This window comes from Aethalodelphis obliquidens, unplaced genomic scaffold (genome assembly GCF_003676395.1).
Source record: "Aethalodelphis obliquidens isolate GAN/ISIS:26980383/991018 unplaced genomic scaffold, ASM367639v1 scaffold44, whole genome shotgun sequence".
NCBI classification, from domain to species: Eukaryota; Metazoa; Chordata; class Mammalia; order Artiodactyla; family Delphinidae; genus Aethalodelphis; species Aethalodelphis obliquidens.
Genome location: NW_020837988.1, coordinates 13880354 through 13905776, shown reverse-complemented (window position 1 = coordinate 13905776; position 25423 = coordinate 13880354). Strand labels below are relative to the sequence as shown.

The 25423-nt window shown below is 37.5% G+C and overlaps 1 protein-coding gene across 2 annotated transcripts in view; it reads right to left on the bottom strand.

The window, feature by feature from the left end:
• The window catches only part of SMURF2 (SMAD specific E3 ubiquitin protein ligase 2), a 112576-nt gene that overhangs the window by 52878 nt on the left and 34275 nt on the right, over positions 1–25423 (bottom strand). For both annotated transcript variants that reach the window (XM_027081171.1, XM_027081172.1), the window contains exon 2: positions 549–587. In XM_027081171.1, the coding sequence (XP_026936972.1) occupies positions 549–587 (39 nt within the window). The remainder of the gene's footprint in view (positions 1–548; positions 588–25423) is intronic.

The window sequence follows — 25423 nt, the reverse complement described above, 5'->3', positions numbered from 1 at the left end:
TCGCAAAACTTAATCCTAAATAAAGCCACAAAAATTTTCACAACAGATTGGCAAAGAGACTGCAAATATGTGAACTAAATGTCTCTTTTGGAGTCTGAGACATAAGAGATTCTACGATCAAATGTGGCAGAGATTTCTTTCCTATACTCTGGAAATTCCAAGCAGGCTAAATGACTTCTCTTCCTTCTAATGACTCCTGAATGCATGGGTAAAATTTCCTATAAAATGTTAGGGGAAAAACTGCTTACGAAATAATGTCAAACCTTTTCTAGAAATCTAGTAGTATGCACACCTTCAATATACATTACATTCATCTGCATATACACACACGTTTCACACAAATATGGGGGGGGTGGATAAAGGGAAAGGGGCTAAGGAGCACAAAATCGTCTTTAAAACATGTGATGCCAAAAGCCTCTGAATCAAAGAATTCATAAAACAACACTGAGTATATTTCTGAATAGAGAAATCCCTAAACCAGAGAATTCTGAAAATGCTTTCCAAAGAATCTACACACAACATACAAGATTTAAAGTTAATTTACTTACGGAAAAAATCCTTTTTCACCAAGTTTTTTGCACAGAGTACTGTAAAGGAAACAAAAAATACATGGGAAGAATTAAAATGGTGAGACTGCATTGTCAAAGTTTCATTTCGAAACACTGAAAATACCAGTGAATAATAATTAACCACTAACTATAGCAAGGTATGAAATATGATCACAATCTTTGATTAAAGACTAGCAAAAGACAGTTGAACCAGTGGTGGCAACTTCAGCAATGATCACCAGTAACAGCTGAGGGCAAGAAAGTTTTTAAATCTGGTATTCTAATAAAGAACCACTTCCTGTCTTCCATCAAGATCTAGTCTCAGAGTGGCTTAGTGGCAAGGGAAAAATATAGTTCTAAGGAGGAAATATGTAAATTGGGGGTTTTATATATATATATATATATTTTTTTTTTTTTTTAAGGGTAAAATAATTTTATACTGAAGAGGATCACAAGAAAACAAAGCTTAATTGATACTGGTGACATTTTTTAAAAAAATGACATTCTGTTACTCTCCATCTAAACTCCACAGAAACATCGGCTCAATGACAAGAGAGATCTACTATACCTTCCAAAAATTAAGTTAATATATTGAGATAACTATCCCAAATCCACATTCTCTGGATTACCTTGCATTAAATTATCACTTACACAGTGATGGCTGCACAAACTTGTGAATATATTAAAACCATTGAATTGCATGCTTTAGAGGGATGAATTTTACAGTATGTGAATTGCATGTCAATTTAAAAATCACTGTTTATACAGTCATTAACTTCTTTAATCCAAACTTGTTACAAGTGAAGGGAAACCACCAATTTCCATATATTCATATTTTAATTTATAAAATATCTATGAAAGTAATGTTGGGTTAACTTCTACCCACTTCTACTCACAGTTTAAATGGTCTGTTCAATTAGTCACACTTATTGGAAGTTTAGTGTATAAAAATTCATTTAACATAAACCTTGGGAACAAGTCTAAATATAATTAATCACTTGAAAAGTTCAAATAAAAATAATTTTGAACACAGATGCCATCAGTAAATGAATAAAATTATTAAGTAAGCACAAGATACTGATTTACTAGTCAGAGTCTCTTAGGCCCTGTCATAGTTTAAAAACATAAGAACTCAATCATGAAAGCTAAGGCCATAACTCGGAGTACCAAATCAGAAACTTGATTTAGAAAAACTCTTCCCTAGGGGCTTCCCTGGCGGTCCAGTAGTTAAGACTTTGTGCTTCCACTGCAGGGGACACAGGGTCAATCCCTGGTTGGGGAACTAAGATCCTGCATGCCGCGCAGTGTGGCCAAAAAAAAAAAAGAGAGAGAGAAAACCAAGAGGGTGGGTGTTGTTGTCATATAGAACCTGGAATTGGATCTGATTAAACGTTTTAAGAAAAAAAAAAAAGAATAACTCCTCTATAAATTTTTATTATCATCATATAAACTGAACAGAATACTCAGGATCAATACATATACAACACATACATAAATCCAAATTATAATCTCCAGTATTGACGAGGCATTCATAATTTTTAACCACCATCCTAAGATTCAAGATGTAAAATAAATGCACACCCTACTTAAGAGAAATAGAAAATATATGGGAAGTCCTCCAACTTCTTGTCACTAAACCTACAAACGTACTGTTTCAACACTCATTCTTTTTTTCTTCCTTCCACTTACAATGTCTACTCTCCTAACACCATCCTTCTGCCTGTACTCTGGATCTCATACCCAACCCATCACTTTCTCAAGAACTTTCCCTCCACTTCCTCTACCGATTGCCTCATCAGTATTTAAACATATTCAAGTCTTGCCCATGCCTCCCCACTCCAGCCACCATCCTACCTCTTTTCCTTCATAATTAAACTACTTTAAAACACTGTCTACACTTTGTGACTTCACTTCTTTATATCCACTAATGCCTCAATCCACTGCAATTTGGCTTCCGCTCTCACCATTGCCCCTATACTGCTTCTCCAAAGCCCTGGGGACCTAATTAATAAATCCACCCAATGGACACTTTTCATTCTTTATCGCACTTGACCCCTGAGGGGTATTTGCCACTACTGACTACTCCCTCTTCTAAAACCCCTCTTTTCTTTTGGTTTCTGTTTAACACCACATTCACCTGGTTTTACACCAAGCATAAAATTCATTCAAAGTCTTTTATGCCAGATCTTTTCCCTTTGTTCCACCCATGAAACTTGAGGTTCTTCAGGGCTTTACTTTAGGTCCTCTTTTACTCTATAAACTGAGGAGCACAGATATCCATCCTGTAAACCTCGGAATTATATGTAAACTGTTAATATGCTCAACAAAATATTAGCAAACTGAAACCACATGATCAAGTTGGATTCATCCCAGGATCACAAGGATGGTTCAACGTATGAAAATCAATCAATGTGATACACTACATCAGCAAAAGACAAAAAAAACCACATGATCATCTCAATAGGTGCAGAAAAAACATTTGATAAAATTCAACATCCATTCATGATAAAAACTACTGAGGGAACATATCTCAACATCATAAAAGCTATTTATGACAAAACCACAGCCAACATAATACTCAATGGTGAAAAGCTGAAAGACTTCCTGCTAAAATCTGGAACAAGACAAGGATGCCCACTCTCACCACTTCTATTCAACAGAGCATTGGTACAGATGACATGATACTAGATATAGAAAACTCTAAAGACTCACACAAAAACCACTAGAACTGATAAACTAACTCAGCAAGGTAGCAGGATGCAAGATTAACATACAGAAATCTGTTGCATTTCTTTATACTAACAAAGAAATATCGGAAAAGGCAAGTAAAAAAAAAAATTCCCTTTAAAATTGCATCAAAAAAAAAACACCTTAGTAATAAACCTGACCAAGGAGGTGAAAGACTTACATGCTGAGAACTACAAAACATTGACAAAAGGAAATTGAAGATGATTCAAAGAAATGGAAAGATATCCCATGGTCTTAGATTGGAAGAACTAACACTGTTAAAATGGCCATACTACTCAAGGCAATCTACGATTTAATGTGATCCTTATCAAATTACCCATAACATTTTTCACAGAACTAGAACAAATAATCCTAAAATTTATATAGAACCGTAAAAGACCCAGAATTGCCAAAGCAATCCTAAGGCATAACACTCCCGGACTTCAGACAATACTACAAAGCTATAGTAATCAAAACAGTGCAGTATTGCCCCCAAAACAGACATATGGATCAATGGAACAGAATAGAGAGCCCAGAAATAAACCCACAAACCTATGTTCAATTACTCGTCAACAAAGAAGGCAAGAATATACAATGGAGAAAACACCAGCAAGCAGTGTTAGGAAAACTGGACAGCCAAATGTAAATCAATGAAGTTAGAACACTCCCTCACACCATACACAAAAATAAACTTAAAATGGTTTAAAGATTTAAATATAAGACACAACACCATAAAACTCCTAGAAGAGAACACAGGCAAAGCATTCTCTGACATAAATCATACCAATGTTTTCTTAGGTCAGTCTCCAAGACAACAGAAATAAAAGCAAAAATAAACAAATGGGACCTAATCAAGTTTATAAGCTTTTACACAGCAAAGGAAATCATAAACAAAACAAAAAGACAATCTACGGAATAGGAGAAAATATTTGTTAACAATGCAATTGACAAGGGCTTAATTTTCAAAATATACAAAGAGCTCATACAACTCAATAACAAAAAATCAAACAACCCAATCAAAAAATGGGCAGAGGGCTTCCCTGGTGGTGCAGTGGTTGAGAGTCCGCCTGCCGATGCAGGGGACACGGGTTCGTGCCCCGGTCCGGGAAGATCCCACATGCCGCGGAGTGGCTGGGCCTGCAAGCCATGGCTGCTGAGCCTGCGCGTCCCGAGCCTATGCTCCGCAATGGGAGAGGCCACAACAGTGAGAGGCCCGCGTACCGCAAAAAAAAAAAAAAACAAACTACAATGAGGTATCACACACCAGTTAGAATGGGCATCATCAGAAAATCTACAAACAACAAATGCTGGAGAGGGTGTGGAGAAAAGGGAACCCTCTTGCACTCTTGCTGGGAATGTAAATTGATACAGCCACTATGGAGAACAGTATGGATGTTCCTTTAAAAAACTAAAAATACAATTACCATATGACCCAGCAATCCCACTACTGGGCATATACCCAGAGAAAACCATAATTCAAAAAGACACATGCACCCCAATGTTCACTGCAGCACTATTTACAATAGCCAGGTCATGGAAGCAACCTAAATGCCCATTGACAGATGAGGATAAAGAAGATGTGGTACATATATATAATGGAATATTACTCAGCCATAAAAAGGAACGAAATTGGGTCATTTGTACAGACGTGGATGGATCTAGAGACTGTTATACAGAGTGAAGTAAGTCAGAAAGAGAAAAACAAATATCGTATATTAATGCATATATGTGGAAGCTAGAAAAATGGTACAGATGAACCAGTTTTCAGGGCAGAAATAGAGACACAGATGTAGAGAACAAACATATGGACACCAAGGGAGGAAAGTGGCAGGGGGGTGGGGGTGGGGTGGTGATGGGATGAATTGGGAGATCGGGATTGACATATATACACTAATATGTACAAAATGGATAACTAATAAGAACCTGCTGTATAAAAATAAATAAGAAATTTAAAAAATAAATTCTTTTAATAAAAAATAAATTAATTTAAAAAAGAAAGAAAAAAGATGTGATACACACACTCACACACACACTCTGGAATACTACTCGGCCATAAAAAAGAATGAAACAAGGCCATTTGCAACTACATGGATGGACCTAGAGATTATCATACTAAGTGAAGTAAAGCAGAAAGACAAATACCATATGCTATCACTTATATGTGGAATCTAAAATATGATACAGGGACCTCGTTGGTGGCACAGTGGTTAAGACTCTGCACTCCCAATGCAGGGGGCCTGGTTTCGATCCCTGGTCAAGGAACTAGATCCCACATGCATGCCGCAATTAAGAGTTCGCAAGCCACAACTAAGGAGCCAGAGAGCCGCAACTAAGGAGCCTGCTGCAACTAAGACCTAGCACAACCAAATAAAGAAATATTTTTTTAAAAAATAAAATATAATACAAATGAACTTACTTATAAAATAGAAACAGACTCACAGACATAGAAAACAAACTTATGGTTACCAAAAGGGAAAGGCGGTGGGGAGGGATAAATTAGGAGTTTGGGATTAGCAGATACAAACTACTATATATAAAACAGATAAACAAGGTCCTACTGTATAGCACAGGGGACTATATTCAATATCCTATAATAAACCATAGTGGGAAAGAAAAACAAAATAAAAACAAAAACTGTTATATGCATGTGTACTTTTCTGGGGAGAAAGTTCATAGTTTAACAGTTTGACAAAGCTCCTCCTCCCGTCTTGAAAAATAAATTTGAAGAGCCTCTTTTCCATATATTCTCCCTGGTCTTTACCATTTTGATGAAACCTCAATCTATAAACCCAACTCTTAGCTCTTTGTTGAACTCCAGGTCCACACAGGCACACTAAATATGCCCTCAAATTAAAATCACCATCCCCCCCCACCAGCCACTTCCCTCAAACTCCTTCTCCAGTTTACTTTCAATAAATATCCTTGCCTTCCACTCCATTGCCCTAGTCAGAAACTTCCATAGCAACCTTCACTACTCCTCCCCCTCCCTACCTCCTGGCAATTACCAATTCTAATCAACTCTGCCTCTGAAATATCCTTGTCTGTCCACTTCTACCTATTACCAGTGCCATCACCCTAGTCCAGGCCACCATCAACTACTGTTTAGGTCATTACAACAGCCTCCCCATCAGTCCCCTGCCTTAAGGCTCAACTGCCTCCAGTCAGCTCTCCACACTGGACCTAAAGTGATCTTCCTTTTTTTGTGGTACGCGGGCCTCTCACTGCTGTGGCCTCTCCCGTTGCGGAGCACAGGCTCCGGACACACAACCTCAGTGGCCATGGCTCACGGGCCCAGCCGCTCCGCGGCATGTGGGGCACGAACCCACATCCCCTGCATTGGCAGGCGGACTCTCAACCACTGTGCCACCAGGGAAGCCCCTAAAGTGATCTTTCTAAAAATATAATTTAATTCCTTCCATCCATTTCCCCTCCTAATAACATTCCAAAACATGCTTAAAACATTCCTCAAAACAATCTTTCCACCTGTGCTCTGGATCGCATACCCAACCTACCACTTTCTCAGTAAACTTGTCTCTCGTCTCCTCTACTGACCTCCATTCTCAGAACATTGCCAAGGTCTTGCCCAAAACCTATTTGGTTTACAAACCCATCAGGCCCTGGCTCCTGTTTACCTCTCTGACCTCATCTTCCATCACCACCCCTCCCCTCCAAGAATCCAAGTCCAAGATCCAGCCACACTAAACCTTCACTTTCTCAAATACATTCCATTTCTCACCCACAGCCTTCACGTGCCATTCCCTCCGCCTGAAATATTTTTCCCAGGCTTCTTCACCTACTCATCTTTTAGGTCTCAAAAGGGAAGGAAGCTTTTTAGAACGTGTTTCTCTGAACCTTCTGCCCACTTGTATTTTCACAGAAGTCCATACTTATCACCGGCACTAGTTACACTTTATTATAAGTGTTTAAGTTTAGAATGTTGCTTATAACTACAAACGTGGTAAACTCTATCCAGCATAAATCATGTCTGCATCATTTCTTTATATCTCCCGCACCAAGCAAACACTGTGCCAGGCGTTTGATGGTAAAATGCTAAATGAATAAAACAAACTCCAAAATAATCTAAAATAATTTCATTGAAAGGGCGATTTTTTTATACTATGTGACAGATTACCAATCTGCACGTAATCATAATTTTTACTTAATGAAATCTCATTGTTATCATTTCCCTCTATTTAAAACATACTCATCAGGTCATGTTTGACAAATTTTCTTTTAATCACAAATAAGATGTTGCTAATATATGACTAAGTTTTAAAGGGTAATTGAAAAAATCGAGAGAAGAATGAACTTTAAAGTTGGGTTCAAAGTTTATAAAGAGAAATTTTAGCAACCCTGAGACTAAGGAAGATAACACAGAGAAACAAGAGTAATTTAAAACAAAGAAATATCAAGATTGGTCAGACTGCTAACTTTAACACTATATCTCAAAAGCTCCAGACAGTCTTTTAATTATTTATACCATAGAAGCAAAAACTTGCACTTGTAAATTTTAAAAGGAAATTGTCAAGCACCATTTCAGATTTTGGTAATTTGTTTATATAAATAAATTTTTACCCCTTGGAGCCTTTACTGTTCTTTTTCTTGGGAATGTACTCTGGGTACTAGAACCACAGCCCACTGCTCTTTCTGTCCTTGGTACCAATTATAAGAGCTCAGTAAATGCTCAATGAATTAATGAATTTCACTAGGACAAACTCCTATTTGTTACCATAACAAAATTCTCAGCTAAGGAAGTATATATGAGAATCTCCTGAGGAATGTATGTATAATATTATAATGTGATTTTTATATTTGTAGTATAATTTTACATTTATATTTGCACAAATTTATATTTGTAAATCATTTTTTGTAACAGAAACTATAGAAAGTGGAGCCAAGATTGGGAATCGTGGCACTTGGGAAGGGTAGCGGTGCAGAAGAACTTTCATTTTTGTTTTCTAAATGATTATTACAGGAGAGAGGTAAAAAATAATGTTGAGAAACACTAAATTACTGGAAGGGACTAGCAGGAGAGAAACCCTGTAAGGGGGGTGGGGCCAGAACAAAGGCTACGGAGTGTAGACTTTCTCCTAGACAGCTATCAATATTTCAAAGTTTTGAATGTTTAGTAAGTTTTCTATTGAAATAATTTATAAAGAAAGGTGCAGAATTCTTAAGAATATAATTCAATCAACTTCCACTAATTTCTGTACTAAAACAAAACATTATACTGGACTCCAGATATTTATCATCACTGATAACTACAAATGTGGCATTATACCAGCACAGTACCATTACTTCAAATTCCATTAGGGACCATGTCTCACACAGCCTGTAGATCCGCACTGGATTAATTTTACTAGACTAATTTGATCATGTTACTACCCTTCTCAAATTCCTTCAAAGCATTTCTCATTCTTATGTGTACACTCCCAAAACCTAAAACCTGTTCTAGCTATTCTACTCTTCAGCAGATAGATGGGTTTGAAATAGATAGAGGAGATAATCAAAATAAGGCAAGATCAGCCTTGCTGGGATACTGGTAACTTACTCTCTATTTCACACACAAGGAGATGTGACCATCTTTTTTTTTTTTTTTAATAATTAAATTTGTTTACTTATTTATGTGACCATCTTTTTTAAAATAAATTTATTTATTCATTCATTCATTCTTGGCTGTGCTGGGTCTTCAATCCTGCACACAGGCTTTCTCTAGTTGCGGTGAGCAGGGACCACTCTTCATTGCGGTGCGTGGGCTTCTCATTGCGGTGGCTTCTCTTGTTGCACGGCACGGGCTCTAGGTGCGCAGGCTTCAGTAGTTGTGGCTCGCAGGCTTCAGCAGTTGTGGCTCATGGGCTCTAAAGCGTAGGCTCAGTAGTTGTGGTGCACGGGCTTAGGTGCTCCGCTGCATGTGGGATCCTCCCACACCAGGGCTCAAACCTGTGACCTCTGCACTGGCAGACAGATTCTTAACCACTGCACCCACCAGGGAAGTCCCCAGATGTGACCACCTTGAGATGCTTAATGAGAAGGGAGCACTCCTTCATTCACTCTTTCTTTAACATTTCCTGAACACCCACTTTGTGCCAAGTGCAATGACAGATTCTGCAGATACAAAGATAAATAAGACACAGTCCTTTGCCCTCAGAGCTTGCAGGTCAGGTATAATATCATGCCATTTTTGTTGTTTTCTCAAGAAATATTTTTAAATTTCATAAAAATCTCCTTTAGTCTATTTTATTTGAGGCAGTGATTGGAAGAAACTATTTGCAGAAGTGCAGATGCAATAAATATTATCATTTCTTTTAAGCTGATAATTTCTTTTTCTGGTTGGAAAAGAGCTATCTATATGCAACACACCATCTAATAATATCAGAGTATAAATCCCAGCTGCAAAAATAGAATGCTATTGCTGCTCTTACTGAGTTGTACTCATAATGAATGGCTGCCTATGCTAAATCTGAATAAAACTCCCAACTGCTCAGTATCTTCTTGCCAAAAATTTCCTTTCCTCCTCCAGATTGGAGTTGCATTCTAATTACACTGCTGATCGGAATGAGGCTGCTTGAGAGAAAGAAAAAAACCACTCAGATATCCCATTTTCCTTCACCCCACAAAAACAGATTTTATAATATAGTACTGTTCCTGCAAGTTGTACAGACTCTTTTTCAACAGAGTAGATTACTCTGTATTTTCTCTGAACTTATATTACCATTGTAAAATAAAACTGAAGTTGAGGACAGCATTCCTAAACAAATTCCAACAGGATGGCCTAGTGCTTTAAAAATGTCTACAATATACACCCTTCCTGACCACGGGCACATGACAACAATTTAGATCTTTCTGTTCCAAGAAACAACCTCTACCTCAACTCCTAAACACAAAATTTAAGTTCTATTGACAATGTGTACACAATATAGTTCTTATATATGTTTCAGTTATTGTTGCTTGAAACAGGAGCGCTACACAAAGATTCATATTCAAGAGCGTTATTATCCCAAAAAAGCATTACTACAAAATGCTGTACTTAGCAGAAATATCAGATACAACCTTATTTATACCATAACGAAATAGTTAAGGATGACAAATAGCATGCACAAATATTACACAGCCATTAAAATTATGTAAATATTTATTGGTAAGAAAATATTTCTTAATATGCTGTTAAGAGTAAAAGTCCATTTATTAAATAGTACATTAAATAAAAAGGAATTTTAGTAAGGAATATAAAAAGACTGGATAACATTTATTGAATATTTACTATGTGCAAGTGTATACCAACCACTCTGTGAAGTTAAGTAGTAGCATTACCTACATTTTATATATTTTTTTTTTTGGCCACGCAGCATGTGGGATCTTAGTTCCCCAACCAGGGATTGAACCCGTGCCCCCTGCAGTGGAAGTGAGGAGTCTTTACCACTGAACCACCAGGGAAGTCCCTACCTACATTTTAGAGATAAAGTAATTGAGGTTCAGGCATAAAAGACTTGCCAAAGATTACACTGTAAGTGCTAAAGTGGAGATACCAATTCAAATAGTCTAATCACAGAATCCAAACTCTTAACCACCATATATAGAATTGAACATAGTCTGTCAGGTTAGCTTCTCCTTTTTAAAGGAACTTAACACGCTAAAGCAATTACTGGTGAAACAGGTTCACAAAAACAGCTAATAGAAACCCAGGGTGCACAAGGACCTCCTCCAAAAGATGAGCAATTTCTCTCTTTCAATAGATTATAGTTTACCTCTACAATCATATTAAACCTGCTTTTAACTAAATATTTTGTTACAGTGCCATTTAATCAAGGAATTTTAGGCAATCCGTTTCATGCACGTTACAAAACAAATTGGCCTCTAAGTTTAGCTTCATGTATTTAGTATCTGGTAGGTAGTTAATTTATTAATAATTAGTATACAGATGATGTATTAAAAGATACAGGTTCTACCAAAATGAGGTAAATACTCTTACCAAAAAAAAAAGTCACCATTTAAATATTTCATCAAAGGCAAAACCGTTTCTCAAGTTAACCAATTGAAAATGACCCAGTTCACTCATATCAAACAACTTTTAAGTAACTACTTTTTTTTTCACCTTGCAAGTTTTTATTTATTATGGCAGGTGAGCATGCAGCCAACTCATGTAATATCCATAAAAAATATATACATATTCATATATACCACTTTCAAAAAAAGGGCAAACCCAGACAAACTTTGATTCTAACCAAATACTTCAAGAAAATTTACATTTCATGAAATGTAACTACTTTTTTTAACATCTTTATTGGAGTATAATTGCTTTACAATGTTGTGTTAGTTTCTGCTGTATAACAAAGTGAATCAGCTATATGTGTATATATATCCCCATATCCCCTCCCTCTTGCATCTCCCTCCCACCCTCCCTATCCCACCTCTCTAGGTGGTCACAAAGCACCGAGCTGATCTCCCTATGCGATGCAGCTGCTTCCCACTAGCTATTTTACATTTGGTAGTGTATACATGTCCATGCCACTCTCTTACTTTGTCCCAGCTTACCCTTCCCCCTCCCCATGTCCTCAGGTCCATTCTCTACGTCTGCATCTTTATTCCTGTCCTGCCCCTAGGTTCATCAGAACCATTTTTTTTTTAGATTCCATATATATGCGTGTAACTACTTTTTAAAAAAATTTTCAAACATATGAAGATTTTACTCAAAACATTTTCCCAAACAAGTATACTTTTTAAGTGAATAAAACTGAAACAGGATTAGGGTGTACAAATAAGTTTTAAAAAAATTAAGTGCAAACTTTTTCAACACAAAAACAATGATCTACTTTGACATAATAAGGGCAGATATTATTTCTTCTAGCCACAACTGTAAATATTTACCTTATAGTGATCAGAGGTAATTTTAAAATAAAGCTTCTCTTATAAACATAATAATCAAGTTCTGGCATAAGTTCACACGTTTTTTTAAAAAAAAAAAAAGGTTCCGCTAAAGCCAAGCAACATATTCAGCATGAAATAAATGTAAAGCATGTAGTCTAGGTACTTGGCAAGTAGCAGGCAAACTATAGAAGCTGTTATTTTAAGAAACTATCTAAAAGCATTTCTGCTATCTTAAATCAAAATTTCCTTGAATTCATTTCTCCAATTTGGGGATGAAAATACATAAAAGTACTACCCTTCATTCATAAGGATGGTAAATTCACTATGACTTAAGGACCTCCAATGCAGTTTGCAGACTGAACATTATCAGGCTAGTGCTACTGGAGACAGCCACTGCCCCTTCCTCACTGGACACCTTCATTCAAACAGACCCATTTCCTAACTGGTGGCTGCTCAAGAGATTTATTTAGTATATCTAAATCATACAATAATTTACTTTCTTCATTGAAACACCAAGAGAAGGAAACCTTAGTATAAAATTCAAGAATATAGTTGCAATGAAGCCTTAACACTATTCTACACCTAGGGGAAAAGTTATATCACTTTCTGGCCACTCCCAGGTTTCTCTCCTTTACCCTCTTTTTCTAGAGACATTCACAGAAACAGCATACAATAGTGTTAAGCTATAAGCACTATATAAAGTTAAACACTTAGTCAGAATGCCTGTGTTTGAACCAGGTGCTGTCACTTATTAACTTGTGACCCTGAACAACTACTTAATGCCTCTTTACCTCAGATCTCATCTGTTACAATGAGGAATACTAGGAGCCACCTCATAGTGTTGTTTTAAAGATTAAATAAATTGAAACACATAAAACACCTGGAACAGTACCTGGTATACAGCAAGTGCTCAATAAATATTAGTTATTATTCTTTCTACTCTAAAACTTCAAATAAAATTAATCCATCAGGTTGCAAGCACCTTAAACAGCAAGAAAGGGATCTTCTCACAAGCTGGTGAGAAGCCTGTCTTAGTTCAGGCTGCTGTAATAAATACCATAGACTGGGTGGCTTAAACAACATTTATTTTTCACAGTTCTGAGGCTGGCAAGTCCAAGATCAAGGTACAGGCAAATTCAATGTCTGGTGAGGATCCCCTTCTTGTTTTGCAGCCACCTTCTTGCTGTATCCTCACATTGCCAAAAGAAGTATCATCTCTCTTGAAGGGCACTAATCCCAATCATGAGGGCTCCACCTTCATGACACAATTACCTCCCAAAGGCCCCACCTTCTTATACCAACACACTGGGGATTAGGGTTTCTTTTTTTTTTTTTTTTTTTTTTGGTTTGCAGGATCTTAGTTCCCCAACCAGGGATCAAACCCGTGCCCCCCAGGAGTGGAAGCACAGAGTCCTAACCACTGCACCACCAGGGAATTCCCAGATCAGAGTTTCAACATATGAAATATGGGGGGACACAGACACAAATATTCAGTCAATAAGAAAGTTTATGTACCTAGTAAGCTTTTGGTAAATAGATGAGTCTCAATCTGTATGTCTAGCCTCACTCCTCTCTCAAAATCCAAGCCCACATTTCAACTGCCTACCACACATACCCAATTGGATACCTTACCAGCACTTGAAATTATCTTTATTCAAAATTAAATTAATAAGCTTCCCTACTGAACCAGCTCTTTTTCCTTTTGACCTCCCTAGTTCTGTGAACTGCACCACATGCTTGCAATCATTCAGAAAGCAAATGTCTTTCTTATCTCTCTCCCTCTCCCTGAACACCTAAAGTAGTTGCCAGATTCTATCAGGTATCATATATCTCTCTGCCTATTTCCATTTACAATATTCACATTTAAATAATATATCTAAAGCATTTTATAATGTGCCCCCAAAATTTGTGCACAGAGTCTTTTGCTCGGCCCTTACAAGTTGGGAAGTTATGTTCTAAAATCCACAGAAAGGGGCTTCCCTGGTGGCGCAGTGGTTGAGGGTCCGCCTGTCAATGCAGGGGACACAGGCTTGTGCCCCGGTCCAGGAGGATCCCACATGCCGCGGAGCGGCTAGGCCCATGAGCCATGGCCGCTGAGCCTGCATGTCCGGAGCCTATGCTCCGCAACAGGAGAGGCCACAACAGTGAGAGGCCCGCGTACAGCAAAAAAATAATAATAACAATAATAAAATAAAATCCACAGAAAGGGAAACTACAACTCAAAAGTTGTGGCCCGTTCTAACCTGTCACCTAGTAAATGAGCTTAGGTTATTTTGAATCCAGGTTCCATCTTCTTTTTCTATAGATTCCTCACTCAGAGGCTGCCATGATCCCTTTTTTCTCTCATTAACCCCTACATTGAAAATATCATCCTCTTTGTCCCCTGAAATAAGCCCAGGACTTTTCTGCCTTTGCCTTTATTCAAAATGCTCTCCCCATCCCAAGTGCTATTATTCTAATTACTGGGAATTTTTGTGTGTGTGTGTGTGTGTGTGTACCATGCGACATGTAGGATCTTAGTTCCCCAACCAGGGATCAAACCCGTGCCCCCTGCATTGGAAGCACAGAGTCTTAACCACTGGAACGCCAGGGAAGTCCTTATTCTAACTACTGACCCTCAAAATCTTATCCATTCATCAAATTTCAACTCCATGTGAAAACTTTTCTGATTTCTCCTTCTTTCTCACAATCTGATTTTGATCTCTCCCTTCCTATGCACTTCCAATACTGGCTCTAGTTGTTTTGTATGTTCCTTCTCATTCTGCTTGTATTAAACATACTCACACGATGTCTAACCCTTCCCTTTATGTCCCATTAAGCTGTAAATTTCTTGAAGACAAAGTTTGGCTTATTTTTCTCTCTCCTACAGTTTATTATATCATATGCACTCAAATACTTGCTGAATCAATGAAAATCCTCCAAAAACCACTGACAAGGTATAAGGATGAGCAAACTAAAAGGTAAATAATAAAACAAAACTCACTCCTTGATTCCTTTAGCCTAACTTTTGTTCAAAAAATCTTTTTAAGTCAGGATGGCTTCCTCAACTATTTGTAAGCACTCTGTTTTACCAGAGGGCCCAACTACCTACTGGAGCCCTTTCCTAATAACAGATCTCATTGAGCTTTGTCTCTCATACACAATAAAAAGGTATACTGTCACATGGTATTATCCAAATTTATTAACCTATTTTTAGAACAGTGCAAATAAGGATAAGCTCCCAGGTCTTCTGCATTCTTCCAGGCTCTAAAAACTGTAGTCACTCAAGTACCTGATGACCTACTCTAACAGAGTAAAGTGCCAAAGATATTTAGTTTCCCAAATAGGCTCCGTTTGTAAACACAGGCCACCAGCATAAATAAGAAAGAAGACTGCAACTATAAAAAGCACTGTTAATTATAAGAAAATAATTCTTTATAACTTCATGTTTTTGAAATATTTCCAAGGTTGACTGGGAATTACTAAATTTAATAAACTTTTATTTTAGAATAATCTGATTTACAGAAAAATTATAAAGATAGTCCAGTATTCTTATACATTCCACACCCATTTATCCTATTATTAACATTTTACATTAGTATATTTCTCACAATTTAATGAACCAATATTGATACATTATTAAGTAAGTTCACATTTTATTCAGATTTCCTTAGTTTTCACATAACGTCTTTTATCTGTTCCAAGATCCCACTGAGGGTACCATATTTCATTTAGTCATCATGTCTCCTTAGGCTCCTCTTGGATGTGATAGCTTCTCAGACTTTGTTACTGTTATTCATGACCTTGACAGTTTTGAGGAATACTGGTCAGGTATTTTGTAGAATGCCCCTCTACTGAATTTGTCTGATTTCTCATGATTATTCTGGGTTTAAGGGTTGTTGGGAGGAAGACCACAAAGGTAAAGGTCTCATTCTCATAACATCATATCAAGGGTGTATATTATCAGCATGAGTTATCACTGTTGATATTAACCTTGACCTGGCTGAAGTAATGTTTGTAAGGTTTCTCCACTGTAAAGGTACTCTTTTATCCTCCTTTCCATACTGTACTCTTTGGAGGAAATCACTATGTGCAGCCCACACTTAAGGACCAGGGAGTTATTCTCCCCCTCCTTAACAGTGGAATATCTACATAAATTATTTGTAATTCTGCATAGGAAATGTATCTATCCTCCTCCATTCATTTATGTATCATATATGAGTATGGACTCATAAATATTTATTTTATATGCTGGGTTATAATACAATACTACTTTATTTTCTTGTTCAAATTGTGCCAGCTTTAGCCATTAGGAGCTCTTTCAGTTGGTTCCTGTGATCCTTTGACATACCCACATCACTGAGGTGAGAAGGGGCACACTTCTGTACTTTCTGACACTAGAAAATGCTCTAGGCTCGTCTTGTATGTTCCCTGCCCCAGCCCTAGAATTGGTCATTTCTCCAAGGAGCCCTGGGATTATCACATTTAAACATCAATAAAGACCCACATTTTTCAAATATAAAAAATTAAGTTAGTTAAGCTAACTAACCCTTCAGTTCCTAAGGTCTTCCCCTACCATAACATTAAACTCCATGAGGCTAAGAACTTGTTTTTGATCTCCATTGCATCCCTGCAGCTTAGAAAACCATGCACAGAATACACATTCAATAACTACTAAAAATACTGAAATCTTAGAAATTCTGAAGCTCCAAAAGAGGGCTCAGGATTGAGCCACAATATAACTCGCCATTCCAATGGAATCTGCCTAGATTTGTCATGTTTAGACTCCTGTTCTAACACCACTCTCTCTAATTCACTGCATTGTCTTACAGTAAACAAAAGGCTTCCTTTTTCCACTGCTCCTCCCTCTTATTCCACAGCAAGCCCAAAGATTGTTAAGTATTCCCCAGTAAAATTTCCAATGCAAAGGACTAATGCATTTCCTAGATTCTTTCTGTAATGGCATACTGCCATTTACATCATCCTGTCCAAGTTCTATTCAAATGATCATTTTAACTTCCTATGTAGAGTTTAAATGAAAGGCATAATGCCAAATCCTTATCAACACTGGCAGCAGAAGAAAAATTGACAATGAAAGTGCCAAAAATCAACTGATACCTGTTTACACAAAACGCCCCCTCAAACACCAAGTAGGTATGTATGTAAAATAAAGCATCTGAAACCTACCAATATATTTTTATAAATCTGTAATATGTAAAAGGAAAAAGCATAAGCTAAACATATACTGTCTTATGTGTACACAGTCTGATTATAATTTGAAGGCATGTTTCCACAGCCTATCCAAACACATGCAAAAATAAGTCAAGATTATAATGGAATGGTCCCACTAAACAACCTTATATCTACAATATAATTACAATATTCACTAAATAGTTTTTGATGACTTATTTTTTAGAAAAAGTTACTGGAGAGAAAAAGAAAACTACTCACTACTAACCAAAATACAAGTCATGTAGTTCTACTTTAACCTTAACAGGATATCAAAATGCTATTAAATTATATTACCTCAATAAAATGTAATCTATAGCTACAGCATGAGCCATAGAAGAAAAGTGTGATCCTGATCACAGCTAACTGGATGATGAGCAGCCACCATATTCGCAATGATCCACCCAGTCGGATCCTCTCTCCCGTGAAACTAGCATTGGGAGTCAGAGCCACTACAAAGAAGGAAGCATACCACTTAGAAACAGAAGAGTTCTAAATGGCCTGAGGGGGCCACTGGGAACAGCTGTCTAAGTTCCTGAGGCTTTCCATTTCCTGGATCCTGTCTCACTTAAAGCCAGGCTGCACATTCCCCTCAGGTGCGAAAACTGTATCCTCCCAGTAATGTCTCTTTTGGGTTAAGTTAGTCTAAGTGGGTTGTTTTCCTGTTACTTGCAACCAAAACTGGCTTCATTAGAATAAAGGTAATCTACAACGCTAACCAAAACACTCTCAAAGCAAAAGGCACTTAACCAAAAGTAAAAATATGTTAAACCCAAAATTCATTAACATTTTATAAATCAAAATGTTTTCAAATATTAGTTCCAATCTTAAATATCAACAAAACAGTATTTGTGTTAAATAAAACTGCCATGCAGACAAGAACATATGAACATACTTACAGAATTTTGTATTCAACAGAATTTTGTATTCTGTTCTACAATTCTGTCAGCAAATTAACATCAGTGTAGATCATGTAGCTTAGTATAGATTAGGGCCAACATATATAGACTCCCCTCTCTGGGGAGTCTTTAGACTTTAGTCCTGGGGGTCCCAGGACTAAATTTCCAGGTGACGTTGCTGCTGCTGGTCTCCGTACCACACTTTGAAAACCACAGCTGTAGAGTAGTGTTCTTAACTTTTAGGGGGATGCGATGGTGGTGGTAAAGGGCCACTTCGAAAATCTGATGAAAACGTGTACTTACACACACACACACACACACACACACACACACATATACATTAAAGGGTTTATGGAAACTCAGAAGCTCATCCACATCCTCTTCCAAAGGATTCTAGGTTAAGAAACACATTAAAATAGTAACATAGGGTCCTTACATATCCATGTTTTTCAAGTACACTTCGGAACTTTTACCTAAAGTTTATTTCACACATTCACCTTGATTTTTTAGAGAACACAGGCTTTTTCATTCAAATTACTAATTAAATAAAGAAGAATCTGTTTTAGAAACCTATCTAAAAACAATTTCATCTTGCCATGAAAAAAAAAAAAAAAAAGACAAAATCGTATCTACAGGAACTTCCCTGGCGGTCCAGTAGTTAAGACTCCACCTTCCAACGCACGGGGAGCGGTTCGATCCCTGGTTGGGGAGCTAAGATCCCACATGTCTCGCGGCCAAAAACCCAAAATATAAAATAGAAGCAATACTGTAACAGATTCAATAAAGACTTTAAAAATGGTCCACATAAAAAAAAAAAACTTAAAAAAATTATACCTACAAAATAGACAAAATCTGTATCTAGATTTACTTAAACACAAAAGAAAAACATTTAGGAATAACTAAATTATACATGGAAGACATACCTGTATTCCCTTCAAAAACAAACAACCAAAAAACAAACAAACAGCCTCTAGATTACAGCTAAGGTACAAATTCTTTTCTATGAAAAGTCATTCCAAAAAGCACGTTCTCCACTGAAACCTACACATATAATCTACCATACCTGGACAAAGCTGGAGAAACTCATTCTCTGAAAGCTCTCTGGGCCACTGGAAAAATCCAGGTGCATAAGCACTTCTACATATAGTGTAATATTCAGATCATTTATCCTGCAAGGTCAGAATATTTAGGATTTTTGTTTCAAAGGGTTATTAGGTCTATTATCCTCAAGAGTATCTATTACAGTGACTAAAATGTGACAGGCACCATAATAAAATCTGTAAAAAATGAAAAGCCATACTGTTTCATTATTTATAGTTCATAAACCTTTACTTCCACATTTGGAAAATCCTAGATAATGATGTTTTATTTTTAGTAAGGTGTTCTTTTATGGAAATTAAGATGTTATTTTAGGTATGAAACTTTGATATAGTTGAAAAATGGGTATGTTATAGACTGAATGCTTGTGTCCCTCCAAAATTTGTATGTTGAAACCTAATCTCCAATGCGATGGTATCTGGAGGTGGGGCCTTGGGAGGTGATCTGGCTCTCTCTGGGTACTCACCTTGGAACTGACCCAGGCCACATAGAGAGGCCACTGGTGGGAATTTCAGTTGAGAGTCCCAGCTAAGATCCCAGCTGACAGACAGCTGAACTGCCAGAAATATCAGTGAATAAACCTTCAGATAATGCAGGTCCCAGCCCTTGAAACACCCCAGCTGATGCTGAGTGGAACAGACAAGCTGACCCTGCCAAGTCCTGAACAAATTACAAATTCTCAAGCAAACTAAATGTTGTTGTTTCAAGCCACTAAGTTTTGGGGTGGTTTATTGAACATCAACAGATAATTAGAACACCATTAGATGAGTTAAGAACAGATTAAGACCCATGAAAGCAGACATTTTTCTCTACTAGACCACCTTTCAAAGCCTATACCATACCCAGATCTCTCTCCTAACACCCACATCCTCATATCCAGACAACTACTAAATCTGGTAAACCTTAACCTGGCCACCTCCCCTACTGGTGCCAATGTAGCAGCTGAGTGATATAATCTTAACTTGGACATACTACATAGAAAATAGAGGCAGTTAGACATCATAATTCCATACCACATGTATGCTACAGACTACCTCCAGCCAGTCCAATGCTTACCAACCAACAAACCCAGATATCACCAGCCAATCAACAACACTCAAAGATCTGGCTCTTCTACAGTGAAACAAAGATAATTCATGGTTTTTGGCTTTAAAGGACCTACCCCATTTCTCCTGCCCTGAAGCCATCCCTCAGGACCTACTTATAGACTCAGGTTCCATGCTTGGCAATAAAGCTATTTCACTTAGTGCACAATCTTTGGTCTCTTATAGTTGTTGTGCTTTCTTTAACAGTTTGGAGGTCCCACGGAGATCATATGATTGAAACACCCAGTGAAGCTGACAGACCAGTGACACTTAAGAACCTACAGAGCCCTGAATTTAGCACGTTTTTGGCACCTTCTGATGGTGACTCAGCTGATTTCAGCTCTGAGTTTGTTCGGTCCTGTCTCAAAGGTTCTGTTTATTCTGGCTCAGAGCCATCTGGTTTCTCATGAGTAGAAGAAGTTTGGTCTCTTTCTTGAGTGACACAAACAGAGGGGATCTATTCTATATATATTCTGTTGTTAGTCCACCTATGTCCTGTCAAAGTGATTCCTCAGAAAACTCATGGTTTAGACCAGATTCAAGGACTGCATGTACTAGACTACTGGGTCTCTCTCGACTGCCTAGTTACTCTGTATACATTTGTCTACCAAATGGTAAAACAATCTCCTTCTTGGTATTTGTTGTAGGACTGTCAATCCAAAGAATCAAGTATATGTACATTCATTAAAGTCCAAGTTCATATACATGTCTAATAATACGGCATAATTACACCAAGGATAGTTTATAACTGCAGCAGCCACTTTGGGGAACTTATGATTTCAGCAAGGGCTTGCCCCCAAGGCAATAGTTTGCCTTCTTAAACTGATACACCAAGACATCTAAATGCCTCAGAAACTCAAAATTAACTTCCTTGAAGGAGTCCCTGGCAAACACTAAAGAAAAGGCAGCTTCTTCTCTGTTCCTGACTTCCTGCCTCCGAAGTTTAGCCTTTATCCCATCTTCCAGAATCCTAATGTACTGACTCTTCAGATGAAGACCTCATGCTTCTCTCACAACTTCTTTATTATCATGGGTTTCCCCTAATATCTTCCTTCCTTAGGTGTCATGGTCCTACCTCCTCCCCTCTTGCTGAGCACCCACACAGTAAGGGACAGACCATCACAATTTCCATCATGGAGTTACCCATCCCACTCTTCAAAAGAAGGTCATACTGTTGCTTTCAAACTTTGGTCAGACAGAATCCCCATGCTCACTGAAAACCAAAGGATTTCTGAGGAGTTTACTTTTAGACACCTATACCCCTCTGACTTTCCAGAACTTCACAAGTTTATACAGACTATTAGTTTCCTCAACAGAAGGTCAAAGGTGGTTTGAAAAAATTGGTTGGAGTCCTTAATGCAGATCAGAGTACCACAAATCAGAACAAACTTTAAAGAAAGCTAAAGACACAGGAAAGTGTTTGCTTCTGGCCAGTGCAAAAGCCTTTTTTACCAAAGTAGATTGGACCAAAATCCAAAATTACAAGCAAAATTATTCATAATCAGAAATTTTAGAAACCTTTAGGAAATACTTTAATATAGACCAAGAGGGAGACCACTACAGGATCTCCTGAGCCTTTTAACGGATTAAAACCAGAAATAACCAGATTAGTGAGAAGAATGTCAGTGGATTAGCAAAGAGATTATTTAGATGGATTACAACAGAAAATTGTCAAAGAACTCTAAAAGAATGAAAAGAAAAAAAAAAAAAAACACAAGTCCCCTTCAAATTAAACAACTTACTCGAAGTCTAACATTCCCTCCTAGGACAGATAAGGGAAAGAACTGTCCGAGGGGGTCTGTTGAATCCATAAGGAGTTCAAGTGCTAGAAAAGTGACTATCCCTTAAAAACTGAGAAAGGAGTTCAACAAGCCAAGTTAGAGATGCATGGTAATGACATATCTCTGAGCATCTCAACAATACCCTATTATACTCTCTGCTGTTACTAGACAAAATGAATTTTCTGTTGAGGAACAGGCCTGCAAATTCCTGGGTACAGGGCTTTCTGTTTCTACCTTAAATTCCTTTCTACTCTTCCTCATAGTACTAAGAGAATAACAGTGGTGGGTATCACCAATAACCCTATTATCTTCCCAGTCTCCCAACGTTTACCAATTTCAATTAGTCTATTAGAAAAGGAAGATACCTTCCTACAGTGTAATCTTTGCTCTGGATAATTTACTGGTTGAGGATTATTATGTAGGTAGCATCGTCAAATTAAATGCTCTACAGAAGGCATATATATTTTAGAGATCCCAAATGAAAAGTGTACACAAAGCCAAATTGTAGCAGCCCTAGACACCCTTGTTTTCTTGCACATATTGGCCTCTCCTAAACCAGCCTGTACCCTTTGAGCTAAAGACTTTACTGGCACAGGCAGAATATATGGTGCTGACTCTTAAAGAGTTCAAATTGACCTTTACAAAGCCATGCTTCAGGTTACTCCAATATCCATTTAAATCTGAAGTGATTATCAGGAATAAATCTCATATTGAGTATTAACTAGAACAAAGACTTAGTGTCTTTTGTCATACTCCCCTATTGCTCCTTCAGAAATCTAATGGAAAAGACTGCAGATTTATTCAAGATCTCAGGACAATCAATTGAATTGTGATCCTCAGACTCCCAGTGGCTCTTAAGCAAACATTTCCCTATGCTCCATTCCTTCCATAAGTAAATTTTTACTGAGATATAGTTGATTTACAATATTGTGTTAGTTTCAGATGTACAGCAAAGTGATTCAGTTATACATAATATACATATACATTTTTTTTCAGATTCTTTTCCAATACAGGTTATTACAAGATACTGAGTACAGTTCCCTGTGCTATACAGTAGGTTCTTGTTGGTTATCTATTTTATATATAGTAGTGTGGATATGTTAATCCCAAATTCCTAATTTATCCCCCCCATGCTTTGGTAACCATAAGTTTGTTTTCTATGTCTGTGAGTCTATTTCTGTTTTGTAAATAAGTTCATTTATATTTTTTTAGATTCCATGTATAAGCGATATCATACAATATTTGTCTTTCTCTGTCTGACTTACTTCACTTAGCATGAAAATCTCTAGGTCCATCCATAAGTAATTTAACAGCACTGTCCACACCAGAAGCCTATTGCTTATTGAGATATACCCTCTCTGCATCTGGTGGCACCCTCTCCACTCACTTGATGGGTCCCACATGTTACGCAATTCTTGTTACTTCTAAGCAACGTCCAGCACTCTGTCAACCATCTTACCTCTCATGAAGTTGATTTTTTTTTTAATTTGTGTTATCACTCTTCAACTTTGTTCAAAACCTAATCATGCAACCCTACCGCCTCTTCAGATGATGGGGAACTACATGACTGTTTAACAGTAATTCAAAAATAATTATGCCCAGGTCCGATCCTACAGATAACCCCTTTTGTCAAATCTGATTTCATATTGTTTGTGGAAGGACTTATCTTAAAAATGACAAAGGTATTCCCTGTGCAGGGTACGGTGTTACCATCGAACATGTAGGCACTGAAGCAAGTTCACTGCTTAATGAAACATGGGGCCCTACCTTCCTATCAAATAATCAAGGAATTCATTTCACTGGAGGAGTTAAACAGAAACTTTGTAATATCCTTCTCTTAACACAGAAACTCCACTGTTAAATTATCCCCAAAGTTTCAGAAAACTTTCATTTTTCCTAACCTAAAGTTTTGCCACTATCAATAATGGCCATGCAATTGTTCCCTCATAGCTGACAAAGACTTTCTCTCTTTATGAAATCATAACAATATGCCCAACAAAACCGGGATACAACTCCACTAAAAGCTTATGCAAATCTCTCTTACATGCAAATCTCACTAAATACCTGATTTACCCCGTCTTTCACCCAACAAGTACTAAGTTACCTTTCCTCTCTGGAAAGGACCTTACCTAAAGGGACCATTTCAGGACCTCCTGTCAACAGCTACAACAGTCAACTTCCAGGTTCTGATGCATGGGTTTGTGTGCCACAGTGAAATCAAGCTACTAATCCAGACCAGTGGATTTCCATGCCCCTGAGTGACCTTAAACCGAGTCTAATTAAACCGAGTCTAATTAAAAGGACTCCAGAAGCAGATGACTCCAAGAAACTTACAATTTGCCCCAGCACCAGAGATCAAGCTACTAACTACATATATAGAAGTTTCTGCACAAGATACTGGAACAAAACACAGAATAATATGTTCTTTTTAAAAAATAATTGTTACAGTATTCTTCTGGTGGTTTAATTCAAATACCAAGTGATTGTTGTTTTCTCTTAGTATAGTGAAACTGACCTTAACTATGTTTAGTTCCTGGTACAGTTAAAACACACATTTACAGGTTAGCCTGTGCACTGGCAGCTAGCTACACACCATAATCTCAAGACAGGCACATACATATATACTCAAGACACATACACAGACCACTTCTGGCCAGGCCACTGCTTATCTGACCAACAAATACCTATATCACCAGCCTATCAACAACACTCAGAGACTTTGCTTTCCTAATACAGAACGGGGTATCTTGTGGTCTTTTGGCCTTGAAAGACCAACTCCATTTCTCCTCCCCCTAACAATGTCCTCCAGAGCCTACCTAGACTCTGTGCTAGATCAGGTTCCCTGCTTGGCAGTAAAATTTCTTCATTCAGTGCTCACTTTTTTGGTCTCGAATAGTCTTCACTGTTCTCTTTAGTAACTGTTTCTAGGGTTCTCCCTACTATTAAATTCTGATTCATCTTTCCATTTCCCCCTCAATTTTAACAGCATTACCAAACCACACAGTTTAGAGGCAGTTGAGAAATTAATCTTTATCCATCATCTATACACATTCTATAGTAAACGTTCTAAAACAGAACTCAGACTCTATCACTTACTTGCTTAAAATTCTTCAATGGCTTGCCAAAACACCCTAGCACACATGGTACTTTATAATTTGGGGCCTGAACACCATCTTCTCCAACCTAATCTCATACACTCAAACATACCCTTC